General features: G+C 44.1%; 1 protein-coding gene across 1 annotated transcript in view; it reads left to right on the top strand.

The window, feature by feature from the left end:
- mgat4a (alpha-1,3-mannosyl-glycoprotein 4-beta-N-acetylglucosaminyltransferase A) overlaps positions 1-18,048 on the top strand; it is a 46,168-nt gene that overhangs the window by 13,022 nt on the left and 15,098 nt on the right. The window contains exons 2-3 of the mRNA XM_079519066.1: positions 8,741-8,908; positions 12,907-13,047. Coding sequence (XP_079375192.1) covers positions 8,741-8,908; positions 12,907-13,047 — 309 coding nt within the window. The remainder of the gene's footprint in view (positions 1-8,740; positions 8,909-12,906; positions 13,048-18,048) is intronic.

Here is an 18,048-nt window from a genome sequence, read left to right as displayed (position 1 = left end):
CCCCCCTCCGTCGCAGTACCCGCCGTGGCCACCGGGCGTCGCCATACGAGGGGACCCCAAGGGACCCCTGGAGAGCAGTCTCCACGACCAGGCCGAGGCCTCGGTCAGAAGTTCCCCCCAGATGGTGTCTGTGCCTGGGCCTGTGAGCACCCAGGGCTCAGACCCCCCCTCCGTCGCAGTACCCGCCGTGGCCACCGTGCGGCGCCATACGAGGGGACCCCAGGGGACCGGCGGAGAGCAGGTGCCTGGTTCCCAGGCCCTGGTTGAGAGTTTTCCAACCCCAGAAAACAGCAGATCTACGGGGCCTCGCGTAGGCCCCTTTCCGCCGCGGACCCCCGCGGACCCCCCACCTGGGCACCGCGAGACCCCCCGGAGAGCGCGTCCGGGACGGCGGCCCGGTTCGAACGAGATTCCCCCCGTGCGAAACGGCCCAGGGACGGCCGAGATGCCCCCGCGGACCCCCACCTGGGCACGAGACCGACGGGAGCGCGTCCGGGACGGCGGCCCGGTTCCAACGAGATTCCCCCCGTCCGAAACGGACCAGGGACGGCCGAGATAGGGCCGGGGACCAGGGCGGGTGTCCTCCTCAGAGATGGGGTGCCGGTTCCCTTAACAACCGGAGGCTCCGCCCCCATTCCCTGATTGGTCCATTTACGTACGTCTTCTTCCCATGGTAGATTACTGCCAAAATGACTCCTATATTGAGATGGTCGTAATGAGTGATACGTGACTTTAATGATGGGCGTAATATCAGAAATGGATGGGCGTAATGGATGAAACGTACCTAGTAGTAAGAAATGGATGGGCGTAATGGATGAAACGTACCTACGTACTTATGAATTCATTAGTCGTGATTTTTTATTCGTAATTTTAGGAACTGTAAATTACGTGTGAATTGGATTACAATGGGACAAATAACACGTAGGTCCTTCTAAAGACGTACGTTTCTGTAAAAGTACGTACGTATGAGATTCTATGGTGAAGTGTAATTACGACACAGGTTGTAAAACTACGCAGATAATATTGGCATTAAATTCACCCCATACGCATCCCAACCCCTGTCCCTTCTCGCTCATCTAATTAATAGATCAGATGGATGTAGTAAAGGAGGCTGGAGCCAACAAGGATGACGGTTCATGGCAGCTTGTCACAGAAGATAGATGGCCGGAGAGCAAAAGGACTGCCGGAAAATGTGAATCAGGAGAGGGGTTGGGGGTGTGTGGGGGGGGGGGGGGGGGGGGGGGCTAGAAAAGGGTAGGCACTCAAAATGGATGGCCACCTAAATGGAAGGCTTTAAGATCTTTTGCTTTTTCTGCCTTTATTGATAGGATGAAAGTAGTCTGACAGGAAATGGGGAGAGATATGGGGGGGGGGAGGAGCCCGCGGCACGCCGGCGTCAGGCTGCCTCAGCAGCTTACTGTGTAGTGCCCAGACGGTGTAGCTAACCGTCCGGGCCCTAAATGGAAGACTTTAGGCCTGACGTCGAAATGAAAAAATAAGTCTTCTGAAAGAATATATATTCAATGATTTGTGCCGCATTTTCACGATTTTTGAAAAATAGCAGACCTACAAGCTCATAGCGCGCCACTCGGTGGCGCGCTACGAGCTTGTAGATCTGCTATTTTTCAATAGCTAAAGTATAACATAATGCTTAGTTAACAGCAAAAGGGGTTCCCGTTCAGAATGGGTTAAGGATGTGGAAAATGGGGAAAGAAAATAACATTGATTGATTGATTAATTGAATTCTTTATTGGCAGAAATGTAACAGTACAGAGTACAGTCAAACACTTGGTCCAAAAGGATATCACTGAAAAAATGTCCTTGCAGCCTTTTGTTACAACATAGGACTGAAGGAAGGTGGGAGTGTTTTGATTGATTGAATATTTTATTAGACGATAAGAAAGAAATGCAAACAGCACAATGTACAGCTAGGCTTTTTTTTTTTTTGGTCCAAAGGGATTTCCAAAGAAAGACCTTGCGGTCTTGTTTCCATTCGGGTCCCATGCACTCACACACATATAGTCAATGAACAATAATCTAAAACAGGCTCCTCTCCCTCTGACCTGCTGACAGGTGAAATTTTAGGTCTGTTTTAAAGGAGGCCAGTGATTTGCTTGTTTTAAGGGAAGGGGGCAGGGCATTCCACACCTGAATAGCAGGGCTGCGGAAGGTGAATTTACCCATATTTGTTTTGTAAGTGGGCGGCACCAGATCATTGTTTACGCTACCTCTAGTTTTGTGGCTGTGGGTGTCGCTCAGTTTTTTTAAGTAATTGTTCAAGTAAAAGGGCACTGAGGGCATGGAGGGCATAGCTGCATGTACAATTTTGAATGTCAGACCCATTTTCAATTGTTTGACCCTGTCTTCTACCCAGAGCCAGCCAATGTTATCCAGATGCTCTGCATATAGGTGGGTCATTGGTCCCAGGCCTAGAAGAAGTCGAATTAGCTTGTGTGTGAAGAGCAGAGGCTAGGTGCACTAGGCTAGGCTAGGTGCACTAGGCTAGGCTAGGTGCACTAGGCTAGGCTAGGTGCACTAGGTGCACTAGGCTAGGCTAGGTGCACTAGGCTAGGCTAGGTGCACTAGGCTAGGCTAGGTGCACTAGGTGCACTAGGCTAGGCTAGGTGCACTAGGTGCACTAGGCTAGGTGCACTAGGTGCACTAGGCTAGGCTAGGTGCACTAGGTGCACTAGGCTAGGTGCACTAGGTGCACTAGGCTAGGCTAGGTGCACTAGGTGCACTAGGCTAGGCTAGGTGCACTAGGTGCACTAGGCTAGGCTAGGTGCACTAGGCTAGGCTAGGTGCACTAGGCTAGGTGTTAGAATGAGGAGAGGATGTCACTGCTTTCTTGGAGGTGTTGCACTGCATAAGACCTCTCTGTTTTCGACTGTTATCAATCGACAAGACCGCAGTGATCACTTAGGATCAGTACGATTGTTTTCGACGAGTATGGGCATGCTCTGCCGTTTTGTTAAAACGAAAACCCGGAAAACGACAGGATTAAGGTTGGCGATCATGCGTTAATATTGGGACCGCGCTGCGACATGCTTGCGGTTATGTTTAGGTGAGGGTATGAGGAGGCTTGTCATTTTCAGTAGGCTCCCAGCATGTCCAATAGACTGATAAGATCAGTTAATGTGTTATCAACGCCAATCGCAGCCAGTAGGCTCCAGACAACATTCAGTAGTTCCGATCGGCTAGATAAGATCGGCGTAATAAGTAACCTACTGGTAATTATCGGTGGAAGAATCGATGTCCCTTAACCATTTAACCCATTTAGGACTGAGGCCGATTTAAAAAATGTTATGTTGCTAATATATACTGTACTTAGCAACAAGAACCCCAAAAGGGGTCCCGAACTTCCCGTCCTGAAGGGGTAAAACACCAAAAGGGGTTCCCGCCTAGAATGTTAAGGCCTAATTTTAAAAAATTGCTAAAACAAACTTGTAGATCGGCTATTTTTGCTATTTTTAAAGGTTTGTGTGTGGAAAAGTGTAATTTTTGAAGGTTTTTGAAACCCTTCTGAAATGTCTTAACGGCAGATCAAGAAAGGGATAATGAGATACAGAGACGTGCTACTTACCATACGTAGGCCTAATTGGATAATAGGTTTAGGCCGGGATTTGTCTCATTATCCAATTGGCCTCTCACCTCATCCCAGAACTCTATCAGGCAGCTTTGATAACCTGTGATGCAACATGTGCACTGTGTGTGCACTAAGGCGTGTGTGTTTTGTTTGTCTAACTGTCAAGGAGCCTCAATTTATCGTGGAACAACAGCAACTCAGCAATGGTTGGACAGGCTCGAATATCAACATTTGGGAGTGACATTTAACACAAATGTCAATGGAGACGAGGCTAAACGCTGCCAAACAGTGTAGGGCTGTGCTGTACCCAGGGGGAAGAGGGAGTAATTTGATGTCTCTTAGAACCCATTTTGGGCGGGAACCCCTTTTGGTGTTAGCATTATGTTATGCTTTAGCTATAGAAAAATAGCAGATCTACAAGCTCATAGCGCGCCACCAAGTGGCGCGCTACGAGCTTGTAGGTCTGCTATTTTTGAAAAATGACTAACGACTGACATAGAAACATAGCTTTTTCAGAAAACTGTCAGGATGTAGAAGACATTTTCAGAATCTGATCTCAGGTCAAAATGGGTTAATGACTGTCTTAATGTCTCTTAGTCTCAAGAGGGAGTGAGAATGCTACACCTATGACGCTCACCATAATAACAAAAGAAAAAGGTTAATAGTCACCTAGTGCAATTTTGGTCTTTGTTTGTTCTCACAGTGCCTGTGATGTGAGCTCCGTGTGTGCGTTGTGCAGGTGCGGTTTCATCTTTTCAGGACGAGCATCCTGTATCAATCAAAGGCTGATTCAACAGATGAAAGGCTTAGGGATTTGGGGATATAGTTCTAGGCTGACCTTTTTTAAACGAGGCCTGCCCCTGAACCAAGACGACACTGACAGCATCTGTCTGTATGTCTTCTAGAGACTCGGCTTGCCAGATGCAACAGCGTGCTGCTGATGAGAAAGAGGAGCCAGGGCAGAGAGTTGGTATGGACAATAGCTGAGTCGGAGAGAGAGAGTGATAGATGGAGACTGAGATAATGGGACTGTGGGCTTTTGTTGGTCTTAGAAACCGACTCTGCAAAAGGGTACCTAATCTACCTGCCAAGAACAGGATCAGACAGAGACTGACACGTGCACAAAAAAAGGGGAAGAATCCCACGCCCTTTCCCAATGCGGTCTGTGTGTGCCACCTGAAACTAATCTGTCATATCTCAACGTCCATGGGCATTGTACAATGAATGGCATCGGATCTTTTTTTTTCTTTTTAATCCTTAATCCTTCCTTTAAGACAGTGATCCATATACAAACTGTGTGGGTCATGGGAGACATCTTTTGGGTTCGGCAACATTTGAATGGTAATGCAATTACATGAGCCAAAAGTAGTGAAAAGATCACACCCGTGTGAACTGAGTGGTGCAACTCTCCTCTCCCCCTGCCCCCCCCCCCCCCCCTCTCTCTCTCTCTCTCTCTCTCTCTCTCTCTCTCTCTCTCTCTCTCTCTCATGCAGCACTATCTCTCTGTTTCTGGCACAACAGCACCACTTTTGCCCCTACTGCTACTCATAGTCACATAGGTTAACACGGACATTGCTGTTCCTTGGAGTGGTTGCACCACTCAAAAGGACTTGGTGGTACTAGCAACAACATTTAACAAGTAGTTAATGTGTTGTTGTGAGATCCTCGTATCGGTGTGGTCATAACCGTACAGTACTGGGTGCTCTGTGACAATTCAGTTGAAGTATGTAAACCTGCTGCTTTACATTGTAAATCCTGCTTTACAATGTAAAGCAGCAGGCCCGGAAGAACAAGATGAGTAGATGACACATGGCATAAGGCTTAAGCCTTATGCAATCATGCGACAGGTTCACAGAGTTTATTACACACTGAGAATACATATAAAGTTGGCGTTGGACACATGACATGACGGGACCAGAACATACAGTATGAGACATAGAAAGAACAGTTTAAAAACCCATTTTGACCTGAGATCAGATTCTAAAAATGTCTTCTACATCCTGACAGTTTTCTGAAAAAGCTATGTTTCCATGTCAGTGGTTCTTCGATTTTTCAAAAATAGCAGACCTACAAGCTCGTAGCGCGCCACTCGGTGGCGCGCTATGAGCTTGTAGATCTGCTATTTTTCAATAGCTAAAGCATAACATAATGCTAACACCAAAATGGGTTAAAAAGCAGGTGGCGTGCGCACATCCAGTTCCTCGCTGGTGCTGGACAAAAGGTAGATGCATACAGAGAAGTCCACACACAGTCTTTGCTCCAACAGTGTTTATTTATATTTGACTAGCCCTTACCCGTTGTGAGATATTGCCCCCCCCCCCCCCCCCCTTGTGGCCGTGGGGCGTACTGCGCCCTGGGTGCATTTTTTATTCACTAATAAATTCATTATTAATCTATAATTTGTTAAATTGAAAAAAGGGCTTCGTTAAGACCTCCATATTATTATGGTCAATGCCTGTGTGAAAAGTGGGAGTGATTGGTGCAGGCAGTGAGGAGCTACAGCAGTGTTTCTGACACACATTCAGACATTCAGACACACATTCAGACATTTGGTTAATTATAGTATATAAGTATGATGATGATGATAAAACACAGACAGTATTCAGGACACGACGTTTTGGCCGTGAGCGGCCTTCATCAGGTGATAGTAATCGGTATAATGATGACAACCTCACCTATATTATAGTCGTCAGAATTCATTCTTAAAAATCTTAAATGTATAAAATAATAAATATTTCAAATATTTCAAAAATATTTAAACCGTCTGTAACGAGCTCAATACCAGCAAGTTTTAAATTTTGTAATTTTGTGAACTTGCTTGTTGTGGTTGTTGTTCACTTCATATCACTGGGGGTTCGAAATGTATGCTCTGTTTTCAGCGTCAGTCACGTGACGACTATAATATAAGGGAGGTTGTCATCATTATACTGATTACTGTCACCTGATGAAGGCCGCTCACGGACACGTCGTGTCCTGAATAATGTCGGTGTTTTAACTAAACTAAACACTGTTGGAGCAAAGACTCCTTCTCTGTACATGGAAAGAACAGAACGTAATAGGATAAGAATAAGGATGACCTTACTGTAGGCATCTAACGGATACATCTCGTATCAATGTGATTTATTGGGACGACAACAAGATGTATCAAGTACATATTGGCGTCCTTGGATGGCCATGGACTATTCATTCATAACAAAAATGTTCAAAAGTTTAACATACCACAAGTCATTTCTTTGTTGATAATATGTTGCTTACTGGTTTTTGTTACATTAAAGCTGCGATCCAGGGATTCCTTCATGGATGAGTGGTAAATATTTGGTCTCACATGTTAAAGTCCTGGGTGTTCTAGTTGCCCCTCTTCACCAGGACAACCTTAAGGCCTATTCATAGTCTGGATTTTCGGTGGTGAGGTGACCACCGCTCCGGTGGTGAGCTGACCACCGGAGCTGAAATAACGTTGAGCGGTGGTGAGTAAAAACAGAGAGAAGGGCTGGAGCGGTGGCGGTGGTTTGCTCTTCACCGCGGCTCGTGACGTCATGTTGTAGTTCGGTGGTCACCTAACCACCGAAAATCCAGACTATGTATGAGCCTTTACAGATGGCAGCTTTAACTTGTATACTTTTAAGTGTGGTCTTTGGTGTGCCTTGACATTTTTACAAAAACACTTGATGTGACAAATTGACAATAACAGTGAGTTTGAGTTCTCTGAAGAAAACCTAGATTTCTTTTTGTGCACTGACTCACTTTTGCTTTTTGGTTGCATAAGGATACATCATTTATCCTCTCTTAATTATTAAAATTAATATCAGCAATCATACAATTAATTACCATGAATAAATACTACATTGAGTTGGACCATGACCATATTTCGGGGTCATTGCTGAAAATTGTTTTTGTGCACCCCCAGGCTGCTCTCAGTTGAATGGGGACTCGAGTCAGACTCGCACTTGAGTCGCCATACATGTAGCCTCGGAAACCCAGACGTTTTAATTTCCAGGGAGAAAAAAAAAAGTCTGGGTCCGAGTCCACTTCAATTCGGCATAGAGTAGCGCAAACGTCGATCACTCTCTGCTGATTTCTGATCGCCTGCACCTTTGTTAAATTGACGCACACCCGTACACACACACACACCCCTCTCTCTCTCTGTCTCTTTAATTAATTAGTCTCATGTCGTGCAGCTGCGTCTAGATTCTCCCGGCGGATCCTGCCGGGAGCTGCCTATGTCATAGAAAGCATACTGTAGGTGGACCCCAGGCTACCATACATGTGACTCAGACTCGAGCTCAGAGACTCGTGGGCATCTCTGATGAATGGATGCAAACAGAAGATCTACTGTACACTGCACGCACATTTTTCATCACTAATAAATAATCTCCACCTCAACCCACCACCAACAGACCACAACTCCCCCCAGCTTGAAAGACCTCTCCCTTCAACCTTTTGTTCTGAAGCCCAGCCACCCACACAGCCTGTGCCCTGATAAGACTTTAATAGTAGGAACTGGCCTTCTCATACAGTCGCTTTGTAAGAAACAAACAGGCATGTGTCCTTGTATCACTAGACAAGTTGATCCAGACAGTCATGGTTTCAATATGATACATACAAATCCAGAATCTCCAAGAAAGGGGTTATTGTATGTGGGCTTAGTGATCATTTTATGATATTCTGTACCCGCAAAATACAAAAACTTAAGACCGGCTGCCACAAAACAGTCATATCAAGGGACCTCAAAAACTACTCTAGTGAGGTCTTTAACCAAGTATTGGTTGCTGTTAATAAATTCTTCAATCAATCAATCAAAACAAGGTTTCAAATATGATTAACTCATTTTGACCTGAGATCAGATTCTAAAAAATGTCTTCTACATCCTGACAGTTTTCTGAAAAATCTATGTTTCTATGTCAGTCGTTCTTCGATTTTTCAAAAATAGCAGACCTACAAGCTCGTAGCGCGCCACTCGGTGGCACGCTATGAGCTTGTAGATCTGCTATTTTTCAATAGCTAAAGCACAACATAATGCTAACACCAAAAGGGGTTCCCACCCCAAAATGGGTTAACATAGGATGTGGCTTTGGAAGGGTTATGGTTATTGGTGACAAACAAGTTAACACTCATCCTCCAAGCATGTTTTTCATTGTTCCTTCTGACCAACAGAGAAGCTGGTAGCGTACCAGCGGGAGTTCCATGCCCTGAAAGAGCGCCTCCGTGTGGCCGAACACAGGACGTTGCAGCGGTCCTCCGAGCTCAACAACATTCTGGAGCAGTTCAGACGTGCCATCGCGGAGACGAATGGCAGCAAAGATGCCCTCACCAACTTCTCGGGTAAAGCCACTCATGTCTTGTTCACACAGAGACTCATATAGACGTCAACGCAGCAGCTTCCCTAGAGCGTTTTAAAAGGGAAAAAACCCTGAAAGCTTATTTGTATCCTTAATGTAATCCTGAATGGGCCATTCTGTGGAATTTTGAGTGTTTCTTATTCCTTGGCATCTAATGGATTCCCCACACACACTGTACACACTGTACACGCACACACACACTTGCACACTACTGCCCTGTGGAAATAACTGTTCCTATATTGGTTAACCCATTCTGGGCGGGAACCCCTTTTGTTGTTTTAACTAATCATTATGTTATACTTTAGCTATTGAAAAATAGCAGATCTACAAGCTCATAGCGCGCCACCGAGTGGCGCGCTACGAGCTTGTAGGTCTGCTATTTTTGAAAAATCGCAAAAATGCGGCACAAATCTTTGAATATATATTCTTTCAGAGCGAACGTTTTTTTATTTCGACGTCAGGCCTAAATGGGTTAATGTAATCCTGAATGGGCCATTCTGTGGAATTTTGAGTGTTTCTTATTCCTTGCCATCTAATGGATTCCACGCACGCACACACACACACACACAGTCACACACACACACACACACACACACACTGTACACGCACACATGCACTCACACACTTACAGTACACACTACTGCCCTGTGGAAATAACTGTTCCTATATTGGTTAAAGTGGATCACTACTCCCTTCACTGTACTCTCAGCACAGTACTCTCGTTAGCAAATAATGTAAGCTTTGTCAAGTGCTCTCAGGACTCCAGCTGGAGCCCTAATTCAGCCCTCCTTTGACTATGCTTGCACCTCTTGGTCCTCAAACGTCTTAATGTCACTAAAGACTAAGCTCCAAACCTCCTTAAAACAAACTAATTTGACTACTTCTCACTCGGCCATCTTTTTGCAACCCATTTTGATAGTTTGTCTCCGGGTAGAAAACAGACTTAACTCAGGGCTGCCAACTTGCCAAGTCTCCACCCTTTGAGAGTGAGAGTCACGCATTTTAACCTTTTACCACGCACCATGCCACACTATTTCACACGCATATTTTCTCTCAATAAATGTATTATAATATTTTTCAGGGGCACGGTGAGCCTGCCCTATTCTGCCTCTGATTTACTGGCGAGTTAACCAACCCAACGAAAGGAACCAGCTGCACACACGTATACAAACCAATCAGAAGTAACTTAGGGGGCGGGCTATAGCGTCTCTCGACGCATCACAGAGGAGCACGGAAGTACAAGCAGAGAGCAGACGCGCGAACCACAAATTACTTACTCATGCGCCACTGAAAAATTCCACTTCAATTTCAGCCGGTATTTGAGCAACAAAGGGAATTAAATTAGGGATGCACCGAAAGGGAAATTTTTGGCCGAAACCGAATACCGAATATAGGAAACAGTCGGCCGAAAACCGAATACCCGAATATGATTAATATTATGGCCGTACCTTAAAGCTACCTGATTTATGGCAAAATAAATGGTTATGGCAAAACTTAACTTATATAATAACCACTGTTATGGGTCCATAAAACATTTATTCAGCTCTTTTTTTTTTTTTTAACTTTGTTTTTATTTCAGTTTAGGCAACTTCACAGAATTAAAAGCATACATTTTTCTTACAACTGCTTTTTTTTCTTTTTTTACACAACCTCAGCTGTTTCATACCTTCACAAAATATATATATATATATATTATACACTCATACACACAAACAACTTCACATACATTTACAAGTATTCACCATAAAACAAGGAAATAAGTAGCGAGACAAAAACAACAGAGCGTCGACCACAGTGGGAAGTGAACAAAACTGAGAACAGACATGGCTGGAGACAGAGGAAAGAGTATGAGCACATCAGAAGGTCTGGGGAGAAGTGTATTCAGTGAGTCGTTACTCGAGATTCCGAAACCTGCTACCTCATTAGTAGAGGCTTATTCAGCTCTTTTGAATGCAATAATTGCATACACTATTCAGTGATATATTTTCTGCATATTCGGGCCGAAACCGAATAGGCTGAAAATGCATTTTTAGCCATTTTCTGCCGAATATTTTCTGCGGCCGAATATTCGGTGCATCACTAAATTAAATTATTCTATCTGAATAGCCCCCGCACCTGTTATCTGTTTGTGAAAGCAGAAATGCATGTTCGGTTCATCATTGATCATTTAGGCTGCTGCTATCGGCCTCCCATGTCGCCGACAGGACAGGAGGATCAACTGCAGATCATAATAAGATTAAATCATTTAAAAAGGGAGAAATGGAAGTGCTGCAGGGATCAGTTAGTGGCTCTTCTTAGATGGGTGCTCTTTGGTAACGCAGGTAGGACCACAGACAAAAAAAGGTATATTTCCTTGAAGTTGTACTGCTTCATTCCCAAAGGTGTAAATTGACTTGCAAAGAAAAAAGGAATCCAAGGCACTCCGTCTTTTGGTGAAAAAAGATTCATATAGTTTATTGATGAGCTAGGCAATTAAAAAAAACAGGGCCTACACGTTTCGACCAAAAGGTCTTCATCAGGGTCTATCTCTCAGATAGACCCTGACTCATCAATAAATTATAGGAATCTTTTTTTCACCAAAGACAGTGCCTCGGATTCCTTTATTCTTTACAAGTCTGCAATTTACACCTTTGGGAATTAACCCATTTTGAGCGGGAACCCCTTTTGGTGGTTACATACATGTTATAATTTAGCTATTGAAAAATAGCAGATCTACAAGCTCATAGCGCGCCACCGAGTGGCGCGCTATGAACTTGTAGGTCTGCTATTTTTGAAAAATCGTTAAAATGTGCCTCAAATCTTTCAGAAAATTGTCATGATTTAGAAAATATTTTTTTTAATTTCGACGTCAGGCCTGAATGAGTTAAGCAGTACAACTTGAAGGAAAGATACCTTTTTTTGACTAAGATTAAATAATGTTCTGTTATACAGTACATCCAAAATGATAGTACCCTGGACACACACTCTGTCCGATCCAGTTTTTATTATTAACTTAATTCGACCGATGTCGAATTATTTAGGGAGTAGTCGGGACCAACTCCTCCGCCAGCTCCGTGACCGTGAGTCTGTGTGTGTCTGTGTGACCCTGCGAGGTAAGCTCTCTGCCCAGTGTGCCCACAGCGTGCGGTTAAAAGGGGGAGAGACCACTAGCTAGTGAATGTGTGTGCGTCTGTGTGCGAGAGAGGGAGAGAGAGAGAGAGAGAGAGAGAGAGAGAGAGAGAGTGTGTGTGTGGGCATGGGGTGGTCATGGACTGGTTTTAACAACTTTTCCCTAATTCCAGTCTTAGAATCAGACTTTTTATTTCACAACATATTTCCACTGAGATTATGGGGCGAATGAATGAGTGTGGCAACAGACCCATCTTGTCTCTTTCTGTCATAGTGACATTGATCTGCATCAGATCATGTATCCCTATCCAAATCAGGTTCTCCAGTAGCCTCTTCAGTTTTTTGTTTTTTTTTACAGACAGACAGAATGTTCCACTGAGGTATGGGTGATTAATTTGTGATGTAGTCTGTCTTAAATAATGTTCTGTTATATTATATATATATATATATATATATATATATATATATATATATAGCTAGCCTATATATCCACAAATATGTTGATGTGGCATATACAAAAACTTGTTCAATGTTCATATATTTTAGGATTTCTTTCTAGGGTGGGATGTCTGTATTCCTCTAAATCTATGTTAAAAGAATTCGACATTCAAAAAGTAAAGTTACTGTGCAAGAGAAATTCTTGTACTTACTCTTTAACAGTGTGGTGTGACAACAACAGAAAATATTAGAATATGACAAAGTCATCAAACAGGTCTTTTAGCATATATGTAGCAGGCTTCAATAAATCAAATTGCCTCTACTGCACACGCATAGATCTCATGACTTCTTGCTTTGGATCCTTTGGATCTATAGATTGTCTCTTGAATGAAATTAACCGACAAAGCCGGTTTCCTCTTTTCATTTACATTGTAGATGAGACACAGAAACTGCTGAAGGAACTAGCCAGTCGAAAGCCTCTACAGGTGCCAAATATCTACCACCACCTGCCGCATCTACTCAACAATGAGGGCAGCCTGCACCCTGCTGTACAAGTTGGCTTGGGACGCACCGGAGGTGAGAAACACACACACATACATGATGCACACACACACACACACACACACACACACACACACACACACAATTTAGGCATTTAGCAGACGCTCTTAATCCAGAGCGATTTACATTAAGCAATAACAAAAGCATGGCATACATCACATATATAAAAAGTAGTTATCATGAATCATGCGTAAACTAAGAACGTAACAGTGGAGTATCTATGTAAACTATATATACTATACTATATAATATATTATACATGTGTACTATAAAGTGCTATGACTACATAAAATGCAATTCTAGAGCTGTCTACGTAACAAGCTATAAGTCTGTTTAAAATACTATCTAAGTCTACATAATGTGCTATCTAAGGGGCTAGGCTAGGGCAAGTGCTGCGGGCCATGGTGGAGTCTGAAGAGGTGGGTTTTCAGACTACGGCGGAAGATTGGGAGTGAGGCTGCAGTTCTGACTGTGATGGGAAGTGCATTCCACACCCACAGTTACACACACACTGTCATGGACCAAGCAGTCAAGGTTCAGAAATTGGGTTTATTCTTTTTATTTCCCCCAATCTGGGAACCCAGTGGAGTCGACAGTCTGTCTCGAGAGACAAATTTCCCCCAAAATGAGTTATAGGACCTTTTTTGTAAATGAGCTCAACAAAGCATAGTTGAAACATGAAGGCTTACAAAATAAGATATGAACTGACATGACAAAACAGTGTACACTGAATGATTCTTTTTGAATAAAGATTTGCATTAGAAAATGGCACATACACAAGCTCACAACATGATGCGATGCATTGCGAGCTCGTAGAACATATATTACTGCAAGGGGGGGGGGGGGGAATCTTTTCCTTTTCTTTTTTTTTTTACATGTTTGAAAATAGGGCTTAAGTGGTTAAGTGACTGCAAATTAAATGATCTGTACACGTGGCAATGAATGTCGTATTCATGTGGTTTAGTGTGTAAAACCTTAAAGAGGGAGTGCCACAATTTTTGTATTTTTCCAGTTTTCCATGTGTCTATGAGGTGACAGTACTTTATTAGACACCCTGGAGTCGTTTTTATGTGCAATGGTGTATTAACTTTGTATTTAGGGTTTCTTCCTGGAGGCTGAACCCTTGACAGTCAAACGGGCCAATGAAATAAACAGTAATATAGTGACATCACACTATCAGCCCCTCCCCTAACCCCTCCCCCTATATCATACAACTACAGCTGTGGGTGTGGCTTCAGTTCAGGTGGATCACCACCCATCACCACCCACCAGGCAAACCAGGCATACTTAATGAACTGGTGGGCGTGTGGGGGGAAATACAACAGGCCAACAGCACACACACCAAGGCCCGCCCCTGCTCGATCATGATTGGCGGAAGGCCCCTCTCTATCCTGATTGGATGAAGGCTTGGCCACCTAGCCAAAAACGAAACCTAGGGGTTTTTTTACCCCCAGGGGTTAACTGGGGACAGGGAGGAACTCCTTATATGGTCAGCACACTCTAGAGTAGGGAAGATTATCACAACAAAACAAAAAGATAAGTGATATTTGAATTATGGGAAAGCACTGGATATACCTTTAAACCTTCAGTTGTGTGATTGTGGTTAAGAGCACCAAACACAAACACACGTTAGAAATAGCAAGCATTGAAAATCACAAAAGGTCTCTGGTCCATGATTCCCTCTATAAAGACTTCGATTTCTACACATATAGAGCCAGCCCCTAGGAGTGAGAATTCGCATTCAGTGGATGAATTGGCGGTTCAGGACAAAACTCAAAGGGCAGTTTCTCATTCCTTGTGACAATGTCTGAGGGGAAGAACAGAGACCCAAGACAAATTGGAAGGACATGGAAGAAGGGAGGAGAAGATGGGAGGGGGGAACAAACAGAAGTTTGTGTCTGTGGCCGACGGCGGCCTCCCTCGTCTCATCAAAGCCCAGTGATCCATGAGTACAAGTTATTCCCAGAAGAGGTGAGAGGGGGAAAAAAAGCCAGGCCTTATCTCTGCCATCTCTCCTCTCTTCTGCCAGTCTGCTTGGTCTTATGGGGGACGGCTAGGTAAGGTACCTGTTACTTGCAGACAAGACTTTGTCTTGTCTAGAGATCCCCCGATAAACTTTCACTCTAGTCTGGATTGATATCCCATGGCACAGTGCTGCCGTCTGTTGCCTTGTTGTACCTGCATTGTCGTGATGAGTAGTGAGTGTTTTTTGTGAGGATTTGACTGTGCACAGTATGTACGGTATCTGAGGTTGATTAAAGGAGTTGATGTTAGACATGGTCTGGAAGTTTGGAAATTGTGATAATAGGTTCCCAAAATGTACCAACCCAAAATATTGTCACATTTTCATTATCAAGGTATTGATATTTTTATTTTGTAAATATTACCCAGCACTATAATTGAGGCAGGTAATCCAAGACATGCTTGATAAACGATTACACCTCCATTCTCTGTTGTACGGCTATTCTCCTGTCTGGGTTAATTCTCTTTCTCTCTCTCTCGTTATCATGCTCGTATCTTTTTTTCCCCCTGCTCCCTGCCTGGTTTCTCTGCAGGTCTTCTAAGCATATCTGACATTGAGATATTTATAGTAGTGCACTGCAAATTAGGACATCATCACGACTTCCATTAGATTGAGTTAACCCATTTAGACCTGAGGACGATTCTACAAAATGTCTTCTAAATCCTGACGGCTTTCTTGAAAATTCCATGTTTCTCTGGCAGTCGTTCTCATACATTTTCATGTCAAGGACCACCAAAAATATCTGTAATTGGCTGCTGACCCCCATCTGAAAATATGTTGTTTCAGCCCCCCCCCCCCCCCCCCCCACAGAAGCAAAGATTTGAGTTAAAAACTGATTTGCACCACATTTTCACGATTTTCAAAAAATAGCAGATCTCCAAGCTCGTAGCGCGGCACTCGGTGGCACGCTATGAGCTTGTAGATCTGCTATTATTCAATAGCTAAAGTATAACATAGTGCTTTAAAACACCAAAAGGGGTTCCCGAACTGAATGGGTTAAGGATTGTGGGTAAAAAAACGGAGCACAGTGTCCGAGAGAAAGATGACCATGTTCTGTCCTCGGGCCATGACAGTTTTCAACCCCATTATAATAATCAATATGAGCCTCATATCAGCGTGTTTCTCAACTTTTATCCCTCAACCCTCCCCGTGTAGCCCTTTAGCCTGCTTTTGTGGTATTCGCTGTACATTTTTAGTGAAAGACTTGAAATATTTGTATGATTTGCATACATGTTTTCAGAAGAATTCCATTGTTGACTAAGGCCTCATTCACACCTTAAGACAGAGACACTTGTGTCCTGTGTCTTCTGTGTGTGTCATGGCCGCCTCAATGCATTTCCAATGGGAGTCACATGGTTTTATTTCATGACACAACCTTGTTGCATGGCTGTGTCTTCAAACCATGTGACTCCCATTGGAAATGCATTGAGGCGGCCATGACACACAGAAGACACAGGAGGACAAGTGTGTCTTGCGTGTGTCTAGGTGTGAATGAGGCCTAAGTGAAGCTCAGCACCGGAATACCGTCCATCCATCAACCAGTGGATCAGATATGACAAGTCTGATCTTAACTCTGATTATACGTCTTCTTACTTCTCTAAAACATTAAACCTCTCACTCTCAAACGTCCCAGCTCTTGCATTAAAAAGAAAATCACACCCGCGTGAAGTGAGGGGCGCTCTTATATCATCATACATCATCTCATTCCGGCCGATCACAATTTGCGTCCTCACTTTTGTCTTCAATGTTTGTGTTTACACAGACACTCAAAAAAACTGGCCATTCATTGTCAATGGCATTCAATGTTTGTGTTAGGACAATGTTTGTTTTTACCATGGTGATTTTTTTTTCTGGTACCACGAAACGTCACGCACGTGCACACGCGTGCATGCATGTGCGCATCGCTGCATGCACACAGAACAGCTGCATGGCCTGCTTAAGTTAAATAGTGTATGAGAGTTTTAGACACACAAACACAAAAGTAGACTTAAAATAGTCAGACAAACATCTTCACTGCACACTAGCGAAACTGAAAAGTTTGCTTTGGACGAATGAATCTGTTCTTTGATGGAGGAGGAGGCATTCTTCTTGTGTGCAGAACACCACACAGCAGCAGTAGCCTACTGGAGCCATAGCCAACTGGCTACTAAGTGTGCATGCTACGTGTGCTCATGTATAAACAGTTAAAGCTGTTGTTATGCAAAGTAGTAGCCATTTGAATTCGGCACGGTACTTGACACTGTATGAAAATAGAGGGGAGAGGGGGCGCCAGTAAACTTAGACCACTGGGTACTTGGTGCGTCTTGGAAAGTCTGGTGACGCGAGGTTGGTGCGTCTTCTCTTGAATCTAGGGGGACGCGTTCTAGCGTGCACGCACGTGCACCGTTCCGTTCCGTCCCTGCGTGTGCACGTCAATAAATTACACAAACCCTCAAAGCTGGACATAGGAGGGGCAAGCGCCCCTGAAAAATGGGACCCATTCACTGCTGGGGTTGAGTAAGGAGGAGTTTTTCTCAGTGGTGGTATTGTTGTTTGTTTTATTTTTGAGTGGTGCAACCACTCCAAGGAACAGCAATGTCCGTGTTAACCTATGTGTGTGTGCCTCATGAGTACCAGTAGGGGCGCTGTCGTGCCAGAAACAGAGAGAGAGAGATAGTGCTGCACTGTTGCCTGCTAATGAGAGAGAGAGCGAGAGAGAGGGGGGCGGGGGGGGGGGGGGGGTGTGGAAGGGGGGGAGTTGCACCACTCAGTTCACACGGGTGTGATTTTTTTATTTTTATGTGGACATTTTTGGAACCCACAACACCCGTACACAAGCGCCCACTCCCATTTATTTTGTTTGGGCTGTGAAATCAGTCCCTGCTATCACCTGTCTGTCTGTCTGTCTGTCTGAGAGGCTCAAGTTCAGACAGAGAAATGTAGATTGTTGTTTCCCCCCCGAATGACATGAAAGGGCCGAAAGTGGCTGAATGGGCAGACCGATAAAGCGAGTC

This window comes from Electrona antarctica (assembly GCF_951216825.1).
Source record: "Electrona antarctica genome assembly, chromosome: 13".
In the NCBI taxonomy this organism is placed as follows: domain Eukaryota; kingdom Metazoa; phylum Chordata; class Actinopteri; order Myctophiformes; family Myctophidae; genus Electrona; species Electrona antarctica.
Note: the sequence above shows the minus strand (reverse complement) of the source record. Positions and strands in the feature narration are given on the sequence as shown.